Genomic DNA, 24,194 nt, shown 5'->3' on the forward strand with positions numbered 1-24,194 from the left:
CATTTCACAAGAAAGCACAACTCAATACTGTTACTGTGGACGACACACTGATAAAGCATTACACTACATTACATACAGTCCACAGATCCACACAAGGACTATTACAAAATAAATATATTTATCCAAGGCGTCTTGCTCAAGGACACTTTGACACTTCATCACATCAGACCGTTGACAGTGACGTTTGTCAGATGGGGGATTCCTCTCAGTCATTTGTGTAAAGCATAGTTCTGCACATTAATCAAACGTGCTTACATTAATACAATAAAAGCACTTGAAACATAATGTTGGCTCATCCTCGTGCATTGCTGTAACTTTTGGATCCCATCTGCTGGACTGTGGAGTTTCCGTCCCGCAGCCCGAGGAGAAGCTTGGGCAGCAGTATATCCAATTAACTAAACACATTTCAAGTCATGCCAGGTCTTGTTCAGACTCTCGTTCAACACTGGTTCCTCTCTCCTCCAGTTCCTCGACCAGCTCACAAATAACGATGTCCTTCCCAAATTGCATGGTCGTCTCAATGCTCTGTATACCAGCGGTTTTCAACCCTTCCCCGTCATATCAAAGGTCCATTATTTATTCAGCCTTTGAGCCACGGACCACCATTGGTTGACATTTAGCCTCGCAGACCCAAGACTTACAGTAGAACAAGAATAATTGTTGTTAACGTTGGATATGATTTGGTCCACAATTCCATGCTGTATTGATGTTGGTACCTTTTAGGAGACAGCTATATTGAATATGGTAGCCTGTTTCCACCAAAAACGCAATCTGGGAAAATAAATCCGAGATAGATGCTTTTTTATAAATCCTTTCAGCGTCGGAGTGGACAGGCTGGAGTTTGTTCGGATCGCGTAATTTCGGGGCATATTCTTCTTCTTCTGGAAGTCATATAGCATCATTCATAGGTTGGCGAAGAGCACCCTCTAGCGTAATCGCTGAAGACAGGAAATGACGTAATTTGACGTCAGTGTCGGTCACTGATAAGAGGTCCGCCACATTAGGGGATCATTTGGTCTCATATCCTCATCTGCTGGTTAGTCGACCACGGCACATTGATTTGTGTTATAGTGATGAATATATTGTGTTATGGTGATGCATATATTGTGTTATGGTGATGCATATATTGTGTTATGGTGAGGAATATATTGTGTTATGGTGAGGAATATATTGTGTTATGGTGGTGAGTATATTGACGTTGATGTGTGTTATGGTGGTGGTGGATATATTGTTCTTGCAGGAGTACGGTCCATTCTCCATTTCAAAGTCAATTGTTCAACTGTTTTAGGGGAACAGTGGTTTCTGTGTGAGCCTTGGTAAATATCTCAGATTCATAATAAACCTGGAATGCTAATAATCCAAATGGTTTATCTGTTATTTCATTATACATTTATTAGTTAGTTTTATTATATATATATATATTTTTTTAATTATTACCCATAGAGAATGAAAGTGTCTCTCTCTCTATGACTTCAAACACACACTAGGTCATGTGGGTGGCTGGCTGTGTCACTGCTTGGTTTCCTCTCTGTATCATTTGTGTGTGCTTATGATTTCCTGAAAGCCTGCAATTAGCATGCTTGCTACTGAAACTGACCAAGTTGCCTGGAAACCTCCTGAAAGCCTGCAATTAGCTACTGAAACTGACAGAGTTGCCTGGAAACCCAGGGGGGTTTTGCCAACAAGCTGATGGTCTACAATAGGCCATTAAATGGCCCAGGAACATGCTAACACACTCTTCATAACATCGGAAGTGCGTGCGTGTTTCTTAGCCCGGGTTAATGTGTCCGGCAAAAAAAGTGCAGTTCCTATCCCTCTGTCGACAGAAGAGGTTTGGAAATGCAGGAAGATTTCACTCTATTTCACACATAGAAGTATGCCCAAGCTCAGTTAACACTTAGGCCGCTATCATTTATTGAAAAATTAGGATCTAATTCACGCCAGCATTTTTTAAATTTTAGCTCTTGTTTTGAAAAGCCGCCATTTCCGGTCCATGAGCAGTATGTCTTAACCTAGGAAACTACATGGAGCGGACAGGCCTTGTTTACCATCTGAAGCCAGACCGGAGCTCTGCAGAGCTCCAGATCATCATATCTGTGCCGTCAAAGAAACGCTGTTTTGACCAAAATGCCATCTGGGACAAGGAATAGGAGATACAGGCGATTGAAAGAAATGGATAGAATGGATTATTATGGCGACGACGATTTAAGATGGGCGATCCAGTGATGTGCTAGCAACACAGCTAGCTAACCGTGAGTGAAACGTGAGTAGCATTATGGCTCGAGCAATCGAATGCGCCATAAAAGCGCAATTGCCGTAGGCCGTCGCCAATGGCGTTAAGCGTCGGTATCAAAATTAGGCTTCAATTGACTTTAATCGTCGGCAATGGCGCGGAAACGGTTAAATCCCAGATTTCATCAATGTATATGTATTTTCTCTTCGCAGCCAGTTAAGCATCGTTCTCTCCAATGTGGCTTCATTGTCAAACAGAAACTTTGGAATGTTTGCGTGACACTCAATCATTGTGGTTCAGTGCAGAGTTGGAGGCCATGCAGTAAATCCCTGGTGGAATCTGACAGTGGTTTAGTGTTGGGTAGAGTAGGGCCATGTTTAATCTTGACAAATTGGGTCGTTGTGGTGTGGTTTAATATATGGCAACCTTCCCTGTGTTATTTCACTAGTCCGATCCAGAAGAACACAGTTTTCCGGCCACTGCTACAGAGCTGATCATGAGGTTATATCTTCCCTTCCTTCTTCTCTGGAATCCTGCCACGCAGATGAGGCCAATTTTACACTGAAAACCCTGCCTTCCATTACCCCCCAAAACCGGGAGAAATAATTTTCCCTTAGTGGCTCACGCAACCTCGTCTTATGTCTCTGTAGATGCATTACTATTCCAAACGAGGTGCTTGCTGAAGTCAGAAATGACCACAGAACAATCATCGGTGCTATTTTCAAAACCATGGAAAGCGCCGTAGATTTAGAGTCATGATCGCGAAACCGGTCTAGGATCGCTGAAGAAGGAAAGGCCAAAAATAATAACAGGACTATAGTAAATATTAATAAAGAAATCGCAGCTCTGACTGTGGGTGATGGGGTTTTATGCTAAATCGCTTATTTTTTATCGCTCTGATATATTTTATAATGTTTTCATAATGACTAGATACACTCCACACTGTTTTGTCCCAAATGGGCTTCCGTGAACAGGCGATCTGCCGTGAGACCCAACGCACACGCTCTGATCTGCGGTGGGCATGTTATGCAAGTCTTCACATCTACCACTCCCTCTTGGATTTATATCAACATCACATTAATTGACATCGTTTGTCCAAACGTAAAAAAAAATATCCTTTTCTAGGCATCTTCTCATGCTGGCTCAGTGTCAGAGTGTTAGGCTTGACGAATCAGAGTCAGATTAAGTTTAATCTCACTCTGTTGTTCACCAAGGCTTCGGAAGTTGTGAGGAATATATTATATATTAACTTAACTGTAGTATGTTCATTTCTCTGAAGCAATAGAATAGAGTCTGCAGCTCCACTGGGACATTGTCTTAGAAGGGTAGAGAACTCAATTAATCCAGTTAATTCTAGTCCATCGTTGGCTTTCTGTGGGTGTTAAATCACATCGTGTTCATAAGACTTCCTTCCATTTATGCTTTTTTTTCATCATCAAAGTAGATCTTCATTCCACATTTACTGCACATAATTTGCCATTGCAATTATTACATTACATGATCCATATCTGTTTGCTTGCTTATATGATGTTTGCTTTTCATGCCCAGCCAGCAACTTTCAAAGGCATTTCTAAATAATAGTTCTCAAAGTGAGGCCCATATCTTTTCAAATGGGGGTCCGTGGGCTAACATGTGTCAATATGGGGATCCATCCGTGGGCTAATATTTGTCGATGTGGGGTAACAGGTGTCGATATGGGGGTCCCTGGGCTCGTATGTAATGGCTGATTTTTCCCCTTTTTTGTAGGCCTCAAGATCAGCTAGATTATAGTTATAGTCACCAATGTACACATTTTTTAAATGTACAACTATTATTATTATTTGTTTGTATTATTATTATTATTTTACATAATAGGTAGGCCTAGTTAAACAACTAGGCAACTAGTCAACTAGTAAAAATCACTAGAAGTGAAAGCCCTAGTCTCATTGTGTGGTCTAGTCTCCATACAGTAGTAGGGCTCATTGTGTGGTCTAGTCTCCATACAGTAGTAGGACTCATTGTGTGGTCTAGTCTCCATACATTAGTAGGGCTCATTGTGTGGTCTAGTCTCCATACATTAGTAGGGCTCATTGTGTGGTCTAGTCTCCATACAGTAGTAGGGCTCATTGTGTGGTCTAGTGGCCATACAGTAATAGGGCTCATTGTGTGGTCTAGTGTCCATACAGTAGTAGGGCTCATTGTGTGGTCTAGTCTCCATACATTAGTAGGGCTCATTGTGTGGTCTAGTCTCCATACATTAGTAGGGCTCATTGTGTGGTCTAGTCTCCATACAGTAGTAGGGCTCATTGTGTGGTCTAGTGGCCATACAGTAGTAGGGCTCATTGTGTGGTCTAGTGTCCATACAGTAGTAGTAGGGTTCATTGTGTGGTCTAGTCTCCATACAGTAGGGCTCATTGTGTGGTCTAGTCTCCATACAGTAGTAGGGCTCATTGTGTGGTCTAGTCTCCATACAGTAGTAGGGCTCATTGTGTGGTCTAGTCTCCATACAGTACGGTGTTCCACAGTAGTACGGTTGTAGGACAGTAATAGGGTTCATTGTGTGGTCTAGTCTCCATACAGTACGGTGTTCCACAGTAGTACGGTTGTAGGACAGTAGTAGGGCTCATTGTGTGGTCTAGTCTCCATACAGTACGGTGTTCCACAGTAGTACGGTTGTAGGACAGTAATAGGGCTCATTGTGTGGTCTAGTCTCCATACAGTACGGTGTTCCACAGTAGTACGGTTGTAGGACAGTAATAGGGCTCATTGTGTGGTCTAGTCTCCATACAGTACGGTGTTCCACAGTAGTACGGTTGTAGGACAGTAATAGGGCTCATTGTGTGGTCTAGTCTCCATACAGTACGGTGTTCCACAGTAGTACGGTTGTAGGACAGTAATAGGGCTCATTGTGTGGTCTAGTCTCCATACAGTACGGTGTTCCACAGTAGTACGGTTGTAGGACAGTAATAGGGTTCATTGTGTGGTCTAGTCTCCATACAGTACGGTGTTCCACAGTAGTACGGTTGTAGGACAGTAATAGGGTTCATTGTGTGGTCTAGTCTCCATACAGTACGGTGTTCCACAGTAGTACGGTTGTAGGACAGTAATAGGGCTCATTGTGTGGTCTAGTCTCCATACAGTACGGTGTTCCACAGTAGTACGGTTGTAGGACAGTAATAGGGTTCATTGTGTGGTCTAGTCTCCATACAGTACGGTGTTCCACAGTAGTACGGTTGTAGGACAGTAATAGGGCTCATTGTGTGGTCTAGTCTCCATACAGTACGTTGTTCCACAGTAGTACGGTTGTAGGACAGTAATAGGGCTCATTGTGTGGTCTAGTCTCCATACAGTACGGTGTTCCACAGTAGTACGGTTGTAGGACAGTAGTAGGGTTCATTGTGTGGTCTAGTCTCCATACAGTACGGTGTTCCACAGTAGTACGGTTGTAGGACAGTAATAGGGCTCATTGTGTGGTCTAGTCTCCATACAGTACGGTGTTCCACAGTAGTACGGTTGTAGGACAGTAGTAGGGTTCATTGTGTGGTCTAGTCTCCATACAGTACGGTGTTCCACAGTAGTACGGTTGTAGGACAGTAATAGGGCTCATTGTGTGGTCTAGTCTCCATACAGTACAGTGTTCCACAGTAGTACGGTTGTAGGACAGTAATAGGGTTCATTGTGTGGTCTAGTCTCCATACAGTACGGTGTTCCACAGTAGTACGGTCATAGTAGAGTTCATTGTGTGGTCTAGTCCAGGGGTTCTCAACATGTGGGTCGCGACCCCACGGGGGGTGACCAAATTAATTTGGGGGTCCCCCCCAAAAAACATATATATATCTTTTTGCAACTGAATGGCTGGAAAATGGAAATTAAGAGTTTACATAGTACACATAGTGCATGCATAAACTTTCCTTAATGATTATATCTGGTTTCAGTATTTATTTATGATGTATTTCCACTATTATTAAGGTTATTGTAGCGGTCATTTTATATTGGGGTGGGGAGGAAGGCGGGGGTCGCGAGACACGGCCAAAGCATGCCCGCGGGTCCCCAGCCAAAAACGTTGAGAACCCCTGGTCTAGTCTCCATTAAGTAAGTTGTTCCACAGTATAGTGTAGTAGGGTTGTAGGACAGTAGTGGGGTTCATAGTGTGGTCTAGTCTCCATCCAGTACATTGTTCCACAGTAGTAGAGTTCATAGGGTGGTCTAGTCTCCATCCAGTATGTTGTTCCACAGTAGTGGGGTTCATAGTGTGGTCTAGTCTCCATCCAGTACATTGTTCCACAGTAGTAGAGTTCATAGTGTGGTCTAGTCTCCATCCAGTAGGTTGTTCCACAGTAGTGGGGTTCATAGTGTGGTCTAGTCTCCATCCAGTACATTGTTCCACAGTAGTAGAGTTCATAGTGTGGTCTAGTCTCCATCCAGTACATTGTTCCACAGTAGTGGGGTTCATAGTGTGGTCTAGTCTCCATCCAGTGCATTGTTCAACAGTAGTGGGGTTCATAGTGTGGTCTAGTCTCCATCCAGTACATTGTTCCACAGTAGTGGGGTTCATAGTGTGGTCTAGTCTCCATCCAGTATGTTGTTCCACAGTAGTGGGGTTCATAGTGTGGTCTAGTCTCCATCCAGTACATTGTTCCACAGTAGTAGAGTTCATAGTGTGGTCTAGTCTCCATCCAGTACATTGTTCCACAGTAGTGGGGTTCATAGTGTGGTCTAGTCTCCATCCAGTATGTTGTTCCACAGTAGTGGGGTTCATAGTGTGGTCTAGTCTCCATCCAGTACGTTGTTCCACAGTAGTAGAGTTCATAGTGTGGTCTAGTCTCCATCCAGTACATTGTTCCACAGTAGTGGGGTTCATAGTGTGGTCTAGTCTCCATCCAGTATGTTGTTCCACAGTAGTGGGGTTCATAGTGTGGTCTAGTCTCCATCCAGTACGTTGTTCCACAGTAGTGGGGTTCATAGTGTGGTCTAGTCTCCATCCAGTACGTTGTTCCACAGTAGTGGGGTTCATAGTGTGGTCTAGTCTCCATCCAGTATGTTGTTCCACAGTAGTGGGGTTCATAGTGTGGTCTAGTCTCCATCCAGTATGTTGTTCCACAGTAGTACGGTTGTAGGACAGCAGGGTTCATGGTGTGCTCTCTCAGAGAGAGCGTTGACAGCTCAGGGTGATTACCTGTCCCGTCTCGTTCAGTCAAGCCGCTACGCTGCATGGCCAGCTGCGCCGCACCGCGTCGTCACGCATCAGGAAGTGACACGCTGTGATTACAGTGTCATTAAGACCCAGCTCACTGCCGTCAGTGCCATGCCACCGCAAATTTGTTCTTGCTCACAAGAGCACGATGAGAAATGGACTGTCCTTTGAGCTCCTCTCACATTTCAATAAACCACACAATGGCTTATTCCAATAACATTAAGATTTTGAACTAACATGAACCTGTCACTATAGTGGAAGTGGTTGGTCTTCAGGGCACTCGGTTTGCAATCATGGAAAGGATGTGGAGATTCTGTGTGTTTTGTCACAGCAGTAGACCTCGTCAGTCTACTGGTATGACTAATGGAATGTCTAAATATCAGCTTGTGTCCAAGTTTATTCCCTGAGTGCTGGTTATAATGATATTTAAAAAAAAAAAGCTATGTTTATAGTATGCAACACGTTGTGAGCTTGTAGATCTGCTATTTTCATCATGCAACCAAGTGTAAAATCAGGCATTATTTTCGATGCCGGCATGGCCCGCCAAAATATGATTTAGCCGACAAAACCAACTGTAGATTTAGTCGACTAAAGTCTTAGTAGGATATTTAGTTGACTAAAACTAGACTAAAGGTAAAACATTTCAGATGACTAAAATGTGACTAAAACTAAAGGAAATTTTACACAAAAGACTATGACTAAATCAAGTCAAGCATTTGATGTTGCCTGTTTGAAGCCAATGTACTGTAGTAATGTTCAGCAACTACAGACAATAAATATTTTCATGGGAAAATAATTGAATTCTTTGCGATTCGAGATTCACGTTTGAGCAAGAATGGTGCAGCATTACTCCCGTCTCTTAGTTTAGCACATAGTGTAGGCTGTCAGCCCCACTGTCTCCTCATATAGCTGTCACCGTGCCCCTCACACATGCACACACACAGGTGGAATCAATTACTGGCCCGCGGCAGCTCTGCTTCCTCGCCACAACTTACTCCTTAATTGAGGGAATTAATGAGTAATCAGTCCATGAGATGATGTGGTGTCAGAGAGCTCAGCCCTGTGGGTGGAGAGGAGAGGAGAGGAGAGGAGAGGAGAGGAGAGGAGAGGAGAGGAGAGGAGAGGAGAGGGTGGCAGGAACACTGCAGGACTTTGTCTCAGAGAGAGAGAGAGACTGTTTGAAGAGGGAGTTCAGTGTGTCTCGACCTCCGGCCAGGCTGATACTAATCAGGTCTTAGTGAAAGGTCGAGGGCAGAAACATGACTCTCCACACTACTGAAGCACAGCTTGACCGCGGCCAGGCGAAGGTCTGCTTTTAAACAGCCACCGCTGTTCTAGAATGTCTCCCTCAGTGTCTGCTTTTGCAGTGTTTCCCCCTCGTTCAAGTCAAGGCGGGGGAAACATTTTTACTGAAGGGACCAAAACTGTTTATCTCCTAAACACGGAGACGCTGATAGACGGTAGTATAGCGCGATCTCAAACTGAATCAATATAAAACAGTGGTGTTCAACCAGTGGTCCGGGGACCACCAGTGGTCCTTGAGGGGTTTCCAGGTAGTCGCCAGCTAAATGATGGAGAGTTGGTACTTGGTAGCCAAATGGACCCTTATAGATCTTTAACTCTCGAGAGTTAAACCTTTGTTAAACATCTGCAATAGTTCATTTACAAGAGGTCTACACAAAATAAAGAATGTAAAATAATTGTTATTTTGATGTTTGCCTGTCATCATCTATTGTAGCTACGTCAATACAGCATGGAAATGTCGACAAAATCTTATCCAACAATTTCAAAAATATCTTGGGGCTGAGAGGCTAAATGTCATCAAATGGTGGTTCGTGGCACAAACGGCAAATAAATAATGAGATATATGAGCGCGTGTTCATGTGGTGGTTCTGAAGTGGCCCACGTTTCGCTCTCTCACTTTCTGCTTCTCTCTCTCTCAACATACGTTTACCGTTTACATTGCCAAAGCAAGACTGGAACAATGAAGATAAAACGATGTACAAATAAATATTGAATATTCTCTCTCTCTCTCACCAGATGGAATCTCCGGTCTCGACGCCCGGCGCCCCTCCTCCCCCGCCTCCGCCCCCCCTCCACCTCCCGGCCACCGGGGGCAGCAGCAGCAGCGTCGGCAGTGAGATTGCGTCGCCGTGCGAGCAGATCATGGTGCGCACGCGCTCCGTGGCGGTGAACACGTGCGACGTGGCTCTGGCCACGGAGCCCGAGTGCCTCGGGCCGTGCGAGCCCGGAACCTCCGTCAACCTGCAGGGCATCGTGTGGCAGGAGACCGAGGATGGTGAGTGTCTCTGTGTGTCGCCTTTATAGCTTTGAACCCCATTGAGACCTGAGACCAGATTCTACAAAATGACTTCCAAATCCTGACAAGTTTCCTGAAGAAAACGTATCAGTGGTGCACTGCTGGTGCTCAAACCCACAAGACCCACAGACCCCCCGCCCCCCCCCCCCAGAAGAAAATATTTGAGTTAAAAACGTTAACTGTGAAAGAATATATATTCAAAGATTTGCGCCACATCTTTTTCAAAAATAGCAGATCTACAAGCTCTACTATGCCCATCTTTGTGTGTCTGTGTGAATAATAGCGACGATTTGATTGGCTGATCACCCCATAGCGATGAGTTGATTGGCTGAGAAAATTACATATTAAGGATAAAAAGTGAGGGCAGAAAAGTGAAGACACAAATTGCGATTCGCCAGAATGAGATGATGATTTTTTTTTTTTTAATTAACCCTACAAATAAAAAAAATCTTCCCCCCAAGGGGTACCTAAGTCAAAAAAGTTTGGGAACCCCTTATGTAGATGATTAACGCTCTTGAGAGTTAATAAGGGTCCATTTGGTTACTAACTCCATCTTTTAAATGAGGACCACTGGTCAATTGGCTCAACACTGGTCCAGGGGGACCAGTGTTGAGCCAATAATAATAATAAGCCAATAATCTCACAGAATTTCCCCGCCCCCCTTAATACGCTCCCTTTTGGGGTTAGTGGTGATAGCGTGACGTCACTCCATAGACGCTACATGTTAACAGAGGTAATTTAAGAAGTCTACAACTTTTGTTTTCTCAAGGTAAGGTGTGTTCTATCTGTTCGAGCTGATTTACCATCTTGTTTGCTTCATAATAATATTGGTCTGTCACATTTTTACATTAGAAAATGTACTTAGATTCTCCAGAGAAAAAAACGTGTAAATGCTAATGTTAAAGACACCACTATTTACCGGAAGTGGGCGTGAAAAGCGGGCTGTGAGATAGGCCTATTGATCACCATAGCAACCCCAGCCTAGGCCTGATTAGGTAAATTCCCAACACCTGCTAAATCCTCCAAACCTGTATCTTGATTGGAATCAATCTCCACTCACACTCAGTCACTCACACTCCTCTCAGTCATGCAGCTACACAGACACATCCCAGGCACACTTTGGTAGGCCTATAGCCCTGTCCTGTTTGGATGACAATATTGCCTTTCCATCAGATTTTCATTTTTTTTAACGAAAAAAAAAAAAAGATTATCGATTATTAATTTTCATAATCGATTTCGGGTCCTATTAACGATAATCGATCAATCGGACCCATCCCTAGTGTGCTTGTAGATCTGCTATTTTCACTCGTTTGGGTCCTGCATGGGGAGACGGCAAATTCTGGGTATTTTGGGTCACGGTTAAAAGGTTTGGGAACCACTGTTTTATGGTTGAGTCTCTCACACGTCAGACCCACATCAGTGTGAATGGAAGCATTGAGGGATACACAAGGGATAGTTCTGTTTTTCTGTTCAGCTGTCTTTTATTCAGACAAATAAAGGATAGCTGTGTGAAGGTGTCAAGAATGTAGTGATTTTTCTTCTCCTCCCTCCATCAGCAAGACTTGCACATTCTCTTGAAGTCAGCTGCAGTTGAAACTAAATTGGATTTGCCCCAAGCTGCTCCAGGAATTGATGTCGGTACTACAGAGTTTGGGTTGACACAGCCTGCTTAATGTTGCAGTCTGCAGATAGCTCTTTAGATGGACTTGATTTGCTTTCCACTCAGGCGTACGGTACAGGGTACACAGACGCTTTATACAGAATCGGTTTGTTTTGCTGCACAGAGAGAGAGATATCTGCTCTCTGCAACGACAACACAAAGCTGCTATTTGACTATCTACAAGCTTTATTTAATGAGTACTTTTTACTTTTGGTAGTAGTACAGTTTAAATACAGTTTGATAATCGCAATACTTTTGTACTTTTACTCAAGAAAATGTTGGCCAAATTTTACTATTGGCTGCAATGTATTTCTTCATTGCAGTATTGATAGTTTTCCCTGCCTTCTTTCTTTCTTTCTTGCTTTCTTGCTTTGTGTCTGACTCAGCTCAGACCCTCCTCCATCACGCCAGAATGTCGCCCCTTGACTCTGTTTCCGAGCGAAGCTTGGAGACGGTGAATGCCTGAATGTTTTGGGTGACGGGTAGTATACACACAAGGCCGCTTGTGTTGGTGACACAAACATGGCTCCATGCCAGCTTGTGGCAGTGTTGTGATGGTGTGCCTCCCATAGAGTGACCTGCCTCTCATCCCAAACTGGAATATCTCTGTCGCCAAAATTAGGAAGAAAAGTCGAGATAAATGATGTGGCATATTGAATAAGTGGACATATGTGGATGCTCTGATGAAGGCTGCATAGCCGAAACGCGTAAGCGTTCCTTTTTGGTGTGTGCCAATAAAGAAATGGGCTACTGGTTTTGGGTTTAGCACTCCACTGAAAACCATTGCTGATGTGCAACCTCTTTTTCTCATTTAAGTATTAGGTATTTAGAAAGTCCATCCTTCACTGTCTGTGTGTGTTGAGATGTCTAGAGGCCTCCTAGACCATCTCCCCTCTCCGACGCCTTTGTTTTACTTGCCTATACACAATTTGAAGATACTTCAGCTGCGCCACCAGTTCATTGTTCAGAAAGTCTGCCATTGTTGTGTAGTTTGGTGTCTTGCTAAGCGACAGAGAGACGTCTCTGTAATTGAAAGAGGGCCTTTCAGGAATTTTCCCTGGATGTGTAATTGTGGGTTTTTAGATGTGCATTAACAGCCCTCTCTCTCCATAGCCTATACTCTTCTCTCCTTTTAAGATTCTTTGACTCAAGAGACTCCTGATCTAGAGCCTCCACCTCCATAGCATTATCCATCCATCTTCAACCGCTTATCCGTAGTCGGGTCGCAGGGGCAACAGCTCCAGAGAGCTCCAGACTTCCCTCTCCAGAGCAACATTAGTGACTTCCTCCTGGGGGATCCCGAGACGTTCCAAGGCCAGTGAGTCAATGTGTTTCCTCCAACTGCGCCTTGGTCTGCCTCGGGGTCTCCTCCCAGTGGTACGTGCCTCGAGGAACTCCCTAGGGAGACACCCGAGAGGCATCCTAACCAGATGCCCGAACCACCTAAGCTGACTCCTTTCCAGGCGAAGAAGCAGCGACTGTACTCTTCTCACCCTATATATCTCTAAGGGAGATGCCAGCCACCCGTCGAAGAAACCTCATTTTGGCCGCTTGTATTCGCAACCTTATTATATTATTACATTCTATATTATATATTATAGTATTACATTATATTATAGAGCCTCCATAGCATTATATCTAGCATAGTACATTATTAGACCACTGGTTCCCAACCAGTGGGCCGGGACCTGTATGTGTGGGTCACATCTAATTTCTAAAAAGTCTGGGAAGCACTACATTATTAGACAGCACCCACAGCCGTGACATCATCCTGGAAGAACCCATGTGGCTATACCTTTAATCGGAGAGTAGTCCGAGTTTGTTCCTTGAGCTGTAGAGAATCGCACATCTCTTCATTGTGGTAGAATGGATCAAACAAATGAAAACCAAAATGAGGAAATGTTAGGCGAAGAACTTTACACTCGGGAGAAGAAGAGTGACAATAAACGGAGACCCTACAGCTATACAACAGAAAGTGGCTGATTAACAATGATGTCGAGCAGACCCCAAAACACCTATCTGCATGACACGTCTCACGCTGAGCTGTGTGTGTGTGTGTGTGTGTGTGTGTGTGTGTGTGTGTGTGTGTGTGTGTGTGTGTGTGTGTGTGTGTGTGTGTGTGTGTGTGTGTGTGTGTGTGTGTGTGTGTGTGTGTGTGTGTGTGTGTGTGTGTGTGTGTGTGTGTGTGTGTGTGTGTGTGTGTGTGTGTGTGTGTGTGTGTGTGTGTGTGTGTGTGTGTGTGTGTGTGTGTGTGTGTGTGCGCGTGCGTGCGTGCGTAGTCTCTCAGTAATAGTCTCTGCAGCTCACTTGACTCACCCACAGCCTCCAGTCACGTCCCCTCCCACTGCGGTTCAGAAAAAGAACGCTGCTTACCCTTTTCTGCACATTGTATCCAAAAAGTGAAGGTCCGCTAATGGTCTAAACTAATTTGAATTTAGGAACGGAAAAGAAAATCCAAGTTTAAACGTTTGGAAGCCGCTTCCATTTGAAATGGAAGCGGAAGTTGAAATGCTTTAGCGCCTCCCCTGGTCGAATTCTCCAACTGACTCCAGGTCAGTCGACATGCACAAGCACAACACAACTAACTTGGAAAAAAAATGGAAGCGGCAAGCTATGTAAACCCCATGATGTAAACGCTCGTTTAACCGTTTAAACTTGGATTTTCTTTGCCGTTCCTAAGTTCAAATTAGTTTAGACCATTAGCGGACCTTCACTTTTTGGATACAATGTGCAGAAAAAGGTAAGCAGCGTTCTTTTTCTGAACAGCAGTGGGAGGGGACGTGACTGGAGGCTGGAGCCTGTGGGTGAAGTTATGTGGCTGCCATCCGTCCAACACAAGCAACTGAGCGTGGAGAAAGTTACAAAGCACACCATTTGCTCCAAGATAAGTTGTTTGTTGTTTATTAGACGATTGATTTAACCATTGTTTAGTAAAAGTTGACGTTAATAGTATGATTTAGTAGCAGGGAGGGTGAATGAGTGACCGCCGCGTCCTCCTCCTCCAGAATGTAAACATTGACATGTGCATGTGCGCACCCACGGGGAAAGGAATAAAAAGAAAATGCCCCAAACGTTCTGGGTACTTAGGAAGCACTGCTGCAGGACGCCCAACAGCAACGTTTCACCATGGTGTTATTATAGTATGAATGTTGGTGATAGGAATGCTTCTATTCCTCCTCGGAAAAAAACACGGTCCTCAATGGAGGCTCGCTGATAGTAGGGATTGTTTGTCCTGCTTAACAACGGTATCGAGGCAGGTGCGCAAGCGGGCGGGGCTTACCGCAAAGTCTATTCCATCCCCAGTGTAGTCCGGGCCTGAGACAAAGGGCAGTACCAGGTCTTATTACTTAACTTAAGACCTGGAGGCGTGATCAATGCCATTTGGCTATTCTGAGTGGCCAAACAGCATTGACCACGCCTCCAGGTCTTAAGTTAAGTAATAAGACCTGGTACTTAAGACACGCATAAAACTGCCCTAAAAGTCTTAAGATTTAGATATTTACTCGACTAAGACTAAGACTAAACAATTTCAGCTGACTATAGGACTAAAACTAAATTGTGTGTTCAAAAGACTAAGGGCTTTATTTTCATCAGCGCCTTACCCCTTTTACTATTTTAAACATTTTAAAATAGTTCAACTAGCCGATCTACATGGACACGTTGTGAGCTTGTAGATCATCTATTTGAACAATTGAAAATGTTTTTTTTTCCAAAATTGCGAAAAAGGCAAAGAAGTTTAGGGATAAGACCTATCTTGCGCGCTTTATCCCTAAACTTCTTTGCCATGTTTTAGTTTTTTTTTTTTTTTTTTTTTAACTTTTTTTTAAATATTTAAAATAGCCGATGTACAAGAGACATCACTATCTGTAACGGAGGGCCAACCCCTCCCTAGGGTCATCATAGCACCAGGTCAACCCTTGCTAGGGTCATCATGCTGATGCCTTCAGATGTCATTTCTGAAGTGCCGGAGGAGAAGTGTACTGCTCTTGAAGCGCTGCCCAGGCAGCCTTGGCTCCTGCTCTGGGCAACAGGGAGCGCAGAGGCCGGGGGCCCTTTGGCTAAAACACTGCAGCCCATGCCAGCCCACCCCCTCACCACACTGCAGCTCCATGCCAGCCCACCCCCTCACCACACTGCAGCCCCATGCCAGCCCACCCCCTCACCAGCCCCATACCAGTCCCATGCCAGCACACCCACTCACCAGCCCCATGCCAGCATCACCCCCTCACCAGCAGCACCACAGACCCATGGGTTCCAGCACTCCCCCTCACACAGACACGCACAAACCACAGTCTTCCCCCTAACATGTAATAATAAAGTCTCTTTTACAAGTGTGAACTGGCCAAGAGAAGAGGCAAATAACGTCACACAGCTCTGCCAGTAAAAGGACATACAGCACAATAACAAGGACAGACATATAACATCCGTAAGCACAGTAGCCACTACCTAGCAGAGCTTCTCTAAGTACCCAAAGTCACTTACAGTATGTAAGACCCACTGTTGCTTTGATTTATAGATATGTAGTACAGAAATCTGCCTCTTAGAATATTAAAGTAACTCTTCTTAGATAATTGGTGGTTAAAAGCTCTGAGCAGAAAAAAGCAGGTCAGAATGAAACGGATATCCCTGTGTGAAACATCTGAGCTGTGCCTTTTTGCTCTTTAGTTCTGGAACACCATTTGCGCTGCGCCCGTTCGCGCAACTTCTCGTCTTTGCATTGACGTTTTATGTAATTGCGCCGCTCTAACTATCCAGGTCTTAACTCACCTTACGAAGGTCAGCCCTAAGAAGAACAGTGTCTGTCAGCCCTAAGAAGAACAGTGTCTGTCAGCCCTAAGAAGACGGCAGACTGCTGGGCGAGCGCTGGCGCGCAACCTATAGCTAAATGTATGGAGACAGCGATATCCAGCGCTGATGTCACGATGACCTGGGCACCTGGGGGCTTGCCTGGGGTGAGCGACGGGGATTTGAGTTAGTTGACGTGTCAGAGTGACAGGGATTGTTGTGAGTGACGTGACAAAAGCGCATGGTTACCATAGTTATCTGTGACCTTCGGTCGCAATTACAAAACATAATTTACGTCAGCCCTATATACATTTCAGCCGTTTGAAAATAGCCGATCTACAAGCTCACAATGTGTCGCATCATATTTTCCTTTGCCCTGGTTCTTTCTAGTTCTTGACAGTCCGTTCATGTACCTGACTCTAAGTGGAAAGAAGCTTTATTTGCTGGCAGAACCTTCACTAAAACCTCTGGGACAACGCTCTACACGTCCTGGACTCTTCTCCCTTCTGGCTCCCAAACTATGGAATGAACTTCCCATAGAAATCAGAACTGCAGACTCACTCCCAATCTTCCGCCGTAGTCTGAAAACCCACCTCTTCAGAATCCATCTTAGCCCGTAGCACTTGCCGTAGCACTTTCCCTAGCCTCGACGACCTTACAGGGGTAATGCAAAGGCTCAAATGATTATGTAACTTAATAGCATGTTATGTAGACATGCACTCTATAGTGTATACTTATAGTTTAATTGTACAGAAATTCTACTGTTAGACGGATGTTAGGTTCTTAGTTTTTCTTGTGATCCTAGATGACTATTTATACCCTCTTGCTTACCGTAAATCGCTCTGGATTAAGAGAATGCCTGAATTGTAAATTGTAATTGAAGCCATTTTGAAGCCATGCTCTGCTTTCTCTTCCTTCTCTCCCCCGCTTCCTGTCATTTTCATTCCCCAATTCCCCCGGGCCACAATTGTCACTTTTTTTGCCATGCAACTCAAGTCATTCCTTGTAACAGTGGGCACTGTTCAGGGAAAGGGGCGTCAAGACACATTTTGAAATAGAATTTGTGCCAGTCCCAATCTTACTGGCTGACAACTACATTCTGATGTGCACTTAGTCTTGAGAGGTAATGAAATGCCCGGAGGAATTGGAAAGCCCGGATTAGTGGCGGTCATAATATATCATGGCTATGTGCATGTCAACAAGGGTTTGACTGATTTGTGGCTTTGACAAACCTGTCTGTACCGTCCATGTTGGTGATGAGAAATACTCTGGGTTGTTATAGAAATGAGACAGCCGTTTTTGTAAAGGACCAGTGTTGATTTTGACAGCAATCTTTTTATTTTATTTATTCATAGTCTTTTGAGTCATATTTTAGTTAGGCTGACTATACATCCTCTTTCCCCCTCTTTTGGGGGTCTGTCCGGGGGGGGGGGGGGGGGGTGTTATAAATTCCATCAAATGTCCGGGGTTTTGCGCTTATCTGTATGGGGAATGCTCATGTATTTACAATCCACGTTCATTGGTTCGTTTAGAATAACACTCTGAGAGGCGGACTTCCAGCCCGAACCCCGGAATATGTATTTTCATAACTCAACTCTCCCCTGCTCCTCGTGACCTGCAGATCAAAGCATTGAAAGCCAACACTTGCTGCTCTGTGGCTGCACTGAAATGAGCTCTCCTCTTGAATGAATGAAATGCCAAACACTATGCCACTGCACCACTGAAATGAGCTCTCCTCTTGAATGAATGAAATGCCAAACACTATGCCACTGCACCACTGAAATGACCTCTCCTCTTGAATGAATGAAATGCCAAACACTATGCCACTGCACCACTGAAATGCAGAAAAAGTAGGCTACTGTTTTCTTAGTCGTGACTAATGACTAATGACAAGTAGATTGTATTGTCTGCCAAGCTGGAACTTGTGTCTGTCACAAATTATAGCCTAATAATAAGTTCTGACCTGCAAGCCCATGTCAACACAACACTACAAAGCCGACAGATGTGCGTGAGGTGAGCTCTTCTGCAAATTAAATTGACAGAATATTGTTTTGTACAAGCGAGCAAAGCATAAGATATGATTCAGATATTGCATACAGAAGTACTAAATCAGTGGTTCTCCAACCTTTTCATTTCAAGGACCCCCATTACTCTGAGAGTGTACAAATAAAACCAAATGTACCTATAAGAGTCTCATTTGATTCCATTTGTACAGTCTCAGAGTTTAGAGTTATAAAAGGGTCCATTTGGTTCCTTTGTAGTCTACGCTACACTCTCAGATATACAGACCTGTAAGACATTTTGGAGCATAAGGTTTTTGTTATAGATTATTTTGACATCTGAATTTTCAATTTAAACAGAACCGCGACCCCCAATTATTTTTGCGCACCCAGGACACATGCACGCACATGCATGACACATGCACGCGCACATGCACGCGTGCATGTGTCCTCTTTTGGGGAATTCAGAATATGGTCACCCTATTTTTGTCATTTGACATGTTTTAGTCTACAGTTGACTTTGTTGACAAAAATGTATTTTGGCGGGCCTTTATGGCGTTTCAAACTAGTTCTACTGGATCTCTTCTCCACTAACATTGTCATGTTTAGTTTTAGTTTAAGTCACCATAGCTTATTTTTTATTTAGTTGTCCAAATCTTTGCAACTGAATGGCTGGAAAATGGAAATTAAGTGTTTACATAGTACACATAGTGTATGCATAAACTTTCCTTAATGATTATATCTGGCCAAAGCATTTCCGGGGGTCCCCAGCCAAAAATGTTGAGAACCCCTGCTGTAGACGAATTGTTTTTGTCTATAGTTTCAAGTCGACTAAATTATATAAGGGACTTTAAAGTTATCCAGGTCTAGTCGCCCGCGGGCGTTTGCACAAATGAGCACACTGCACAGCAGAATGCACACTTTCACCTCTTATGATCCAGAGTGCACACTTTCACCTCTTGGTGATCAAGAGTACAGGCTGTAAATCTTCAGCCAGGAGTCTCCTGGCTATGCTAATAAACTGAGGCTAAAAGGTTAGCAGTCATCTGTTAAATTCCCTGCTTTTAAAACACTACAATAAATCTGACTAGGCTGTTATCTGTCCATGTATTCCTCTGGTGACTGGTTTTTATTCATGCATGGTGTGCTTGCTTTTATTTTTGTTAGAAATGCTTTAAAAAAAATCTAATAGGTATTTCTGTGTTGAACTTGTGAATGGAATGCATAGTTGCAAAGCTGATTTGACGGGTATTAATCATGGGACTTGTTTGATGTTAAAACACTTACAGTAAGTAACTTCATTACTGCTCCTGGCAACACCCGGCTATGCTGTTTTTCACTCCTATACTTACGTCAGCATCTCAGCGTGTTGAAAATGTCTTATTACTCTGAGCCAAAAGCTCCTGACATCAGCGATTGTAATTCCACTCAAGATGTTGCCGCTTCAGTCTGGCAAGCTGCCGGCAGCCACGCATAGTGATAAACTGACAGGATATGTCGGTATCTTAGCATTTGCAGAAGTAGTCCCAACGTCGTAGCATAACAGCAAAGATAACAATGGCATTTTTACAAGGGGACGTAAGTGACGAGGTCGTTAACCCTGCAGAACCACTATCTTTTGAGTGGGAGCAGCGTGGGGGTCAGCCCAGGAACCCGTGGCCCCTGGCAGAGGTGACCAGCAGCGGGGGACCTGATCCTGGGGAGGGCCCCTCTGGCCCCCTCCTTTTACTTGCCCAAATGTGATGATGACCTCATCACATTTGTGGTGACGGCTATGGCCGTTTTTTTAGCTGAAGGAGTGTTTTTCGTGCGAAACGAATGCTTGCAATGGATTCAGAATCATGAAAATCCCCTAGTTTGACACATGCTACTCAAAGCAGAATGAAATTTTTAAAGTGTGTGTGTACTGTACCATCACCTATTTTTGCATTTTTCAATAGGTTCCACCACTGGGATGTCTTTCTGTTGCAATTTGTTTGAGGTCATTTCTTAAAATGCCTGCACTACTGACTGGTTCCCCACCATCATTAAGGCTGTTAATACACACTTTGAGCCATACACGTCCAAACACGGTTAATAAAACTCCACACTCTTATTCCATCCTCGCATTTGAACATTTAACAGTCATACTCATACTGTACTTACGCCTCCCGTATACGGGCCCTGACGACAATAATGATAATCCGTGCTCCATAGAATCCCATACTGGCCGCGATCTTTAGCGGGGTTTATATCGGAATTGACCCTCAGATTTGGTGACATGAGCAAAAGTATGAACTTAGGATGCCATTAAAAGGCTGGCGCAGAGCTCCGGTTAGCATGTTACCGTATGTTCTCGCTAGCTAGTTAGAGACCCAATCGAGCTACGGACAGGTTTCGCTCTTACTTCCGGATTTAAAATGGCCGACGGAGGACGAAATGATGTCATTTTGTAGTTTTTGCCTGGAAAGGTCTACTGAGGTGCCCGAAAACATGCCGGCACGAAAATCACACACAGACACACACAAAAGTAGGCAGTGCAGTTTGGTGCACGAGGAGAGGGGGTTGGTTCCATGTGTTGCACAGCGGCACTGAAAGGAAATGAGTGGTTAAAAAAAATAACTACAGGCCCATTTCTCTCATTAATGCACGCTTCACTCAGCTGGCCTGTGTGACCCTAATGAGCCTGACGGGATCGGGGAGGGGGTTGGGACCCTACCCCCCACCTCAACATGGGGGCAGTTAATGGGAACAGACCTTTCCTCAACCCTAGGGAGGAAAGAATAGGAATGATGGATCGTAAACAAAATAAAAGCCTAGTCATTTAAGGGCTTGATCACATACAACAGAATCAACTGCCAGAGCCATATTCTTTTCACTATTTTAACATTTCTAAATGCCTTATGCACTCACTCCTTATTCTCCTTAGGCACTCACTATTTTAACATTTGTAAATGCCTTTTGCACTCACTATTTTAACATTTGTAAATGCCTTATGCACTCACTCCTTATTCTCCTTATGCACTCACTATTTTAACATTTGTAAATGCCTTATGCACTCACTCCTTATTCTCCTTAGGCACTCACTATTTTAACATTTGTAAATGCCTTATGCACTCACTATTTTAACATTTGTAAATGCCTTATGCACTCACTCCTTATTCTGTTTATGCACTCACTATTTTAACATTTGTAAATGCCTTATGCACTCACTCCTTATTCTCCTTATGCACTCACTATTTTAACATTTGTAAATGCCTTATGCACTCACTATTTTAACATGTGTAAATGCCTTATGCACTCACTATTTCACGCCCGAGAGGCAGCGAGAGCAAAATGAGCCCTGGAACGTGTCTGGTCTGCAGAAAGCTTGAAGAGACACACTATAGGTATGTACTGTTGAAAAGAGGAAATTGGCTGAGGGTGGAAGAGGGAGGGAGGGAGGGAAAGGGGGAAGGGAATGGGGTGAACAAGAGAGAGAGGTTTTCCTGGGCTAATAAAATCCTTGGAGGACTGTAGAAGGAAAGGAAAGCTTCCAGCCAGCATTCTAGAGCAGTGGTTTTCAACCAGTGGTCCGGGGACCACCAGTGGTCCTTGAGGGGGGTTCCTGGTGGTCCCCAGCTAAATGATGGAGAGTTGGTAACCAAATGGACCCTTTATAGATCCTTTACTCTTGAGAGCTTAAAATTAAAACAAATTGACCCTTTAAGGGTCCATTTGGTTTCATTTTACGCTCTCAAGAGTTGGTAAACGTCTGCATTACTTAATTTACAAGAAGTCTACACAATTAGAGAAGAATTGTGATTTTGATCAATGGTTGGCTGTTATCTCTCCTAATGGTACCAACATCAATACAGCAGGGAATTGTGGACAAAATCCAATGACAACAAAATATTTTGAGTCTGAGAGGCTAAATGTCATCAAATGGTGGTCCGTGGCTCAAATGCCAAAGAAATAATGAACCTTGGTTGAAAACCACTGTTCTAGAGGACTGTAACGGAAAGGAAGCGTCCAGCCAGCGTTCTTGTGCCATTAGATAAGTTCTCTCTGTCGCTGCAGCTTCCAGTTTCACTGCAGTGCTGAGGTAGCATGCTGAGGTCACCAGTGGGAGGTGTGAGAGAGAGAGAGAGAGAGAGAGCTAGAGAGGGGGGGGGGGGGGGGGGGGGGGGGTGATGGATTTACAATGTTCTTTTTCTTTTTTTTGTTGCCACTCCAAGGAACAGCAATGTGTGTCCGTTTTTAGGGTATAGTTTTTTTTAGTGTGTATCACCAGTACAGTGAAACTGAGTTTTTAGTACAGTACGAGCACAGTACAGTAGTACAAATACAGTACAGCACCACTCAGTTCAGACACGTCTGATTTTCTTTTTTTATGGAGGGTGATTGTTGCTCCCAGTCTCCCAGTATTATTGTTGTTTTCTGTTCTTACCTTAACTCGACTGCCAGAGTCAAATCATTGTCTATAGCTGCCCCATGCCAGCGAGTGTGTTCACTAACCTTTGAAGATTTTTTTTAAAGATAGACCACACCAATGCAACTCAATGAGTTGCATTGGTGTGGTCTACCTTAAAAAAACGATCCACCCACCGATCGCTTTGAAACATGCATTATAGAGTCTTGTAGAGTCGGGGAGATAATCCGTTCCAAAGTTATTGGGCAGTTGAATGTGTCTTGTTTTCACCCAAAACATTTCGGCCATTTGAAAATAGCCGATCTACAAGCTCACAATGCGTCACATCGCAACGCATTGTATACATCATTGTAGCTTGTAGATCTGCTATTTTCAAAAGATGTGTATACATTTGAAAACTCGTGGAATGGGACTTTCTACTTGTTCCACCACCGCGGGAACCTGGAACATGTGGCCACTAACTAGCTTAGCACCAGGCACCCCGCCCAGGCTTGACACATTTTCAACCACATTTAGGCTTGCTTGTCTGTCTTCTCTGCAAGAATTCTGCAGTCAAGCCATACGATCTGCTGTAACGAATCGTGTGTTCTAAGTGTCAAATATATCACACTGTGCCTCACTGCTTAACGTACTGTATGTAGACGAGCTCATACCACAGTCTAAGCAGCCTCAAACTATCCAAATGGTGAAACAGAAGCTTCTGAAGTCACAAACAACAACACAACACAATTACAACGATGCCAGTAGATTCGAGGACATTCCTGCGTGAGGTGCTCCGGCACTTCACTTCCCGCTGAAGCCTGGAGTGAAATGGTGAAAGAGGTCTCCGGTGTCTCAGTGAAATAGTGAAAGATGGTGTCTCAGTTACAGTTTGCAGGCTTTGAACTGGAAGCCTTCGATTCACATCGGTTTGTTAGGAAAACGAGCTGCTTGAAATCAACTGCTGTGCGCTTTAATTCTCAGCTTTAATTTGTGTGAAACCTTTTTCACACCTTTTCCCTATACTGTAATTCTGTCTGTCTGTCTGTCTGTCTGTCTGTCTGTCTGTCTGTCTGTCTGTCTGTCTGTCTGTCTGTCTGTCTGTCTGTCTGTCTGTCTGTCTGTCTGTCTGTCTGTCTGTCTGTCTCTCTCTCTCTCTCTCTCTCTCTCTCTGTGAATGCTGTCCTCAGTAGGTACTGTATGTCAGATAGAGGGCAGTGCATTGCTTCCGTGCTATAATAATAATAATGATCCAATAGAGCGTATTCCCTGTGCTGTGAGCTGGCTTATGTAACTGGAAGGGTTACTCAGACAATATTATTCCTTACAGCAGTACCTGCTGTCACTGCCTCATATATCCTGAAGAATATCCAAGCACGGTCCTCGGTTTGCAGTTGTTTAAAATGTTTCCACAGTTTGCCATGCCCAGAAGATGAATAAACTCTTGATCAAATATTGCACATCGAGTCATTTCTTAACCTCGGATCGATCGAACAGGAGGAGCAGTTTGGAACGAATGTTAGTTAGACCCAAGGAGAGTCCAAAAAGGGTCCCCAACAGCATAATGCATAATATCGGGCAGTGTGTACGAGCCATTACTGTACATAAAACCACTGTTGCTTACATTAAAATCTCCCACTGATGGGAAATCGTT

At 44.0% G+C, this 24,194-nt stretch overlaps 2 protein-coding genes across 5 annotated transcripts in view; one reads left to right on the forward strand and one right to left on the reverse strand.

Moving 5' to 3' along the window:
- Positions 1-24,194, reverse strand: part of LOC306920042 (cytochrome c oxidase subunit 5A, mitochondrial-like) — a 242,534-nt gene that overhangs the window by 160,035 nt on the left and 58,305 nt on the right. The window lies entirely within an intron of this gene.
- LOC306920025 (zinc finger protein 609-like) overlaps positions 1-24,194 on the forward strand; it is a 110,383-nt gene that overhangs the window by 66,377 nt on the left and 19,812 nt on the right. For all 4 annotated transcript variants that reach the window (XM_079496617.1, XM_079496620.1, XM_079496619.1 and 1 more), the window contains exon 3: positions 9,447-9,705. In XM_079496617.1, the coding sequence (XP_079352743.1) occupies positions 9,447-9,705 (259 nt within the window). The remainder of the gene's footprint in view (positions 1-9,446; positions 9,706-24,194) is intronic.

Source organism: Electrona antarctica (assembly GCF_951216825.1).
Source record: "Electrona antarctica genome assembly, chromosome: 3".
Classification (NCBI taxonomy): domain Eukaryota; kingdom Metazoa; phylum Chordata; class Actinopteri; order Myctophiformes; family Myctophidae; genus Electrona; species Electrona antarctica.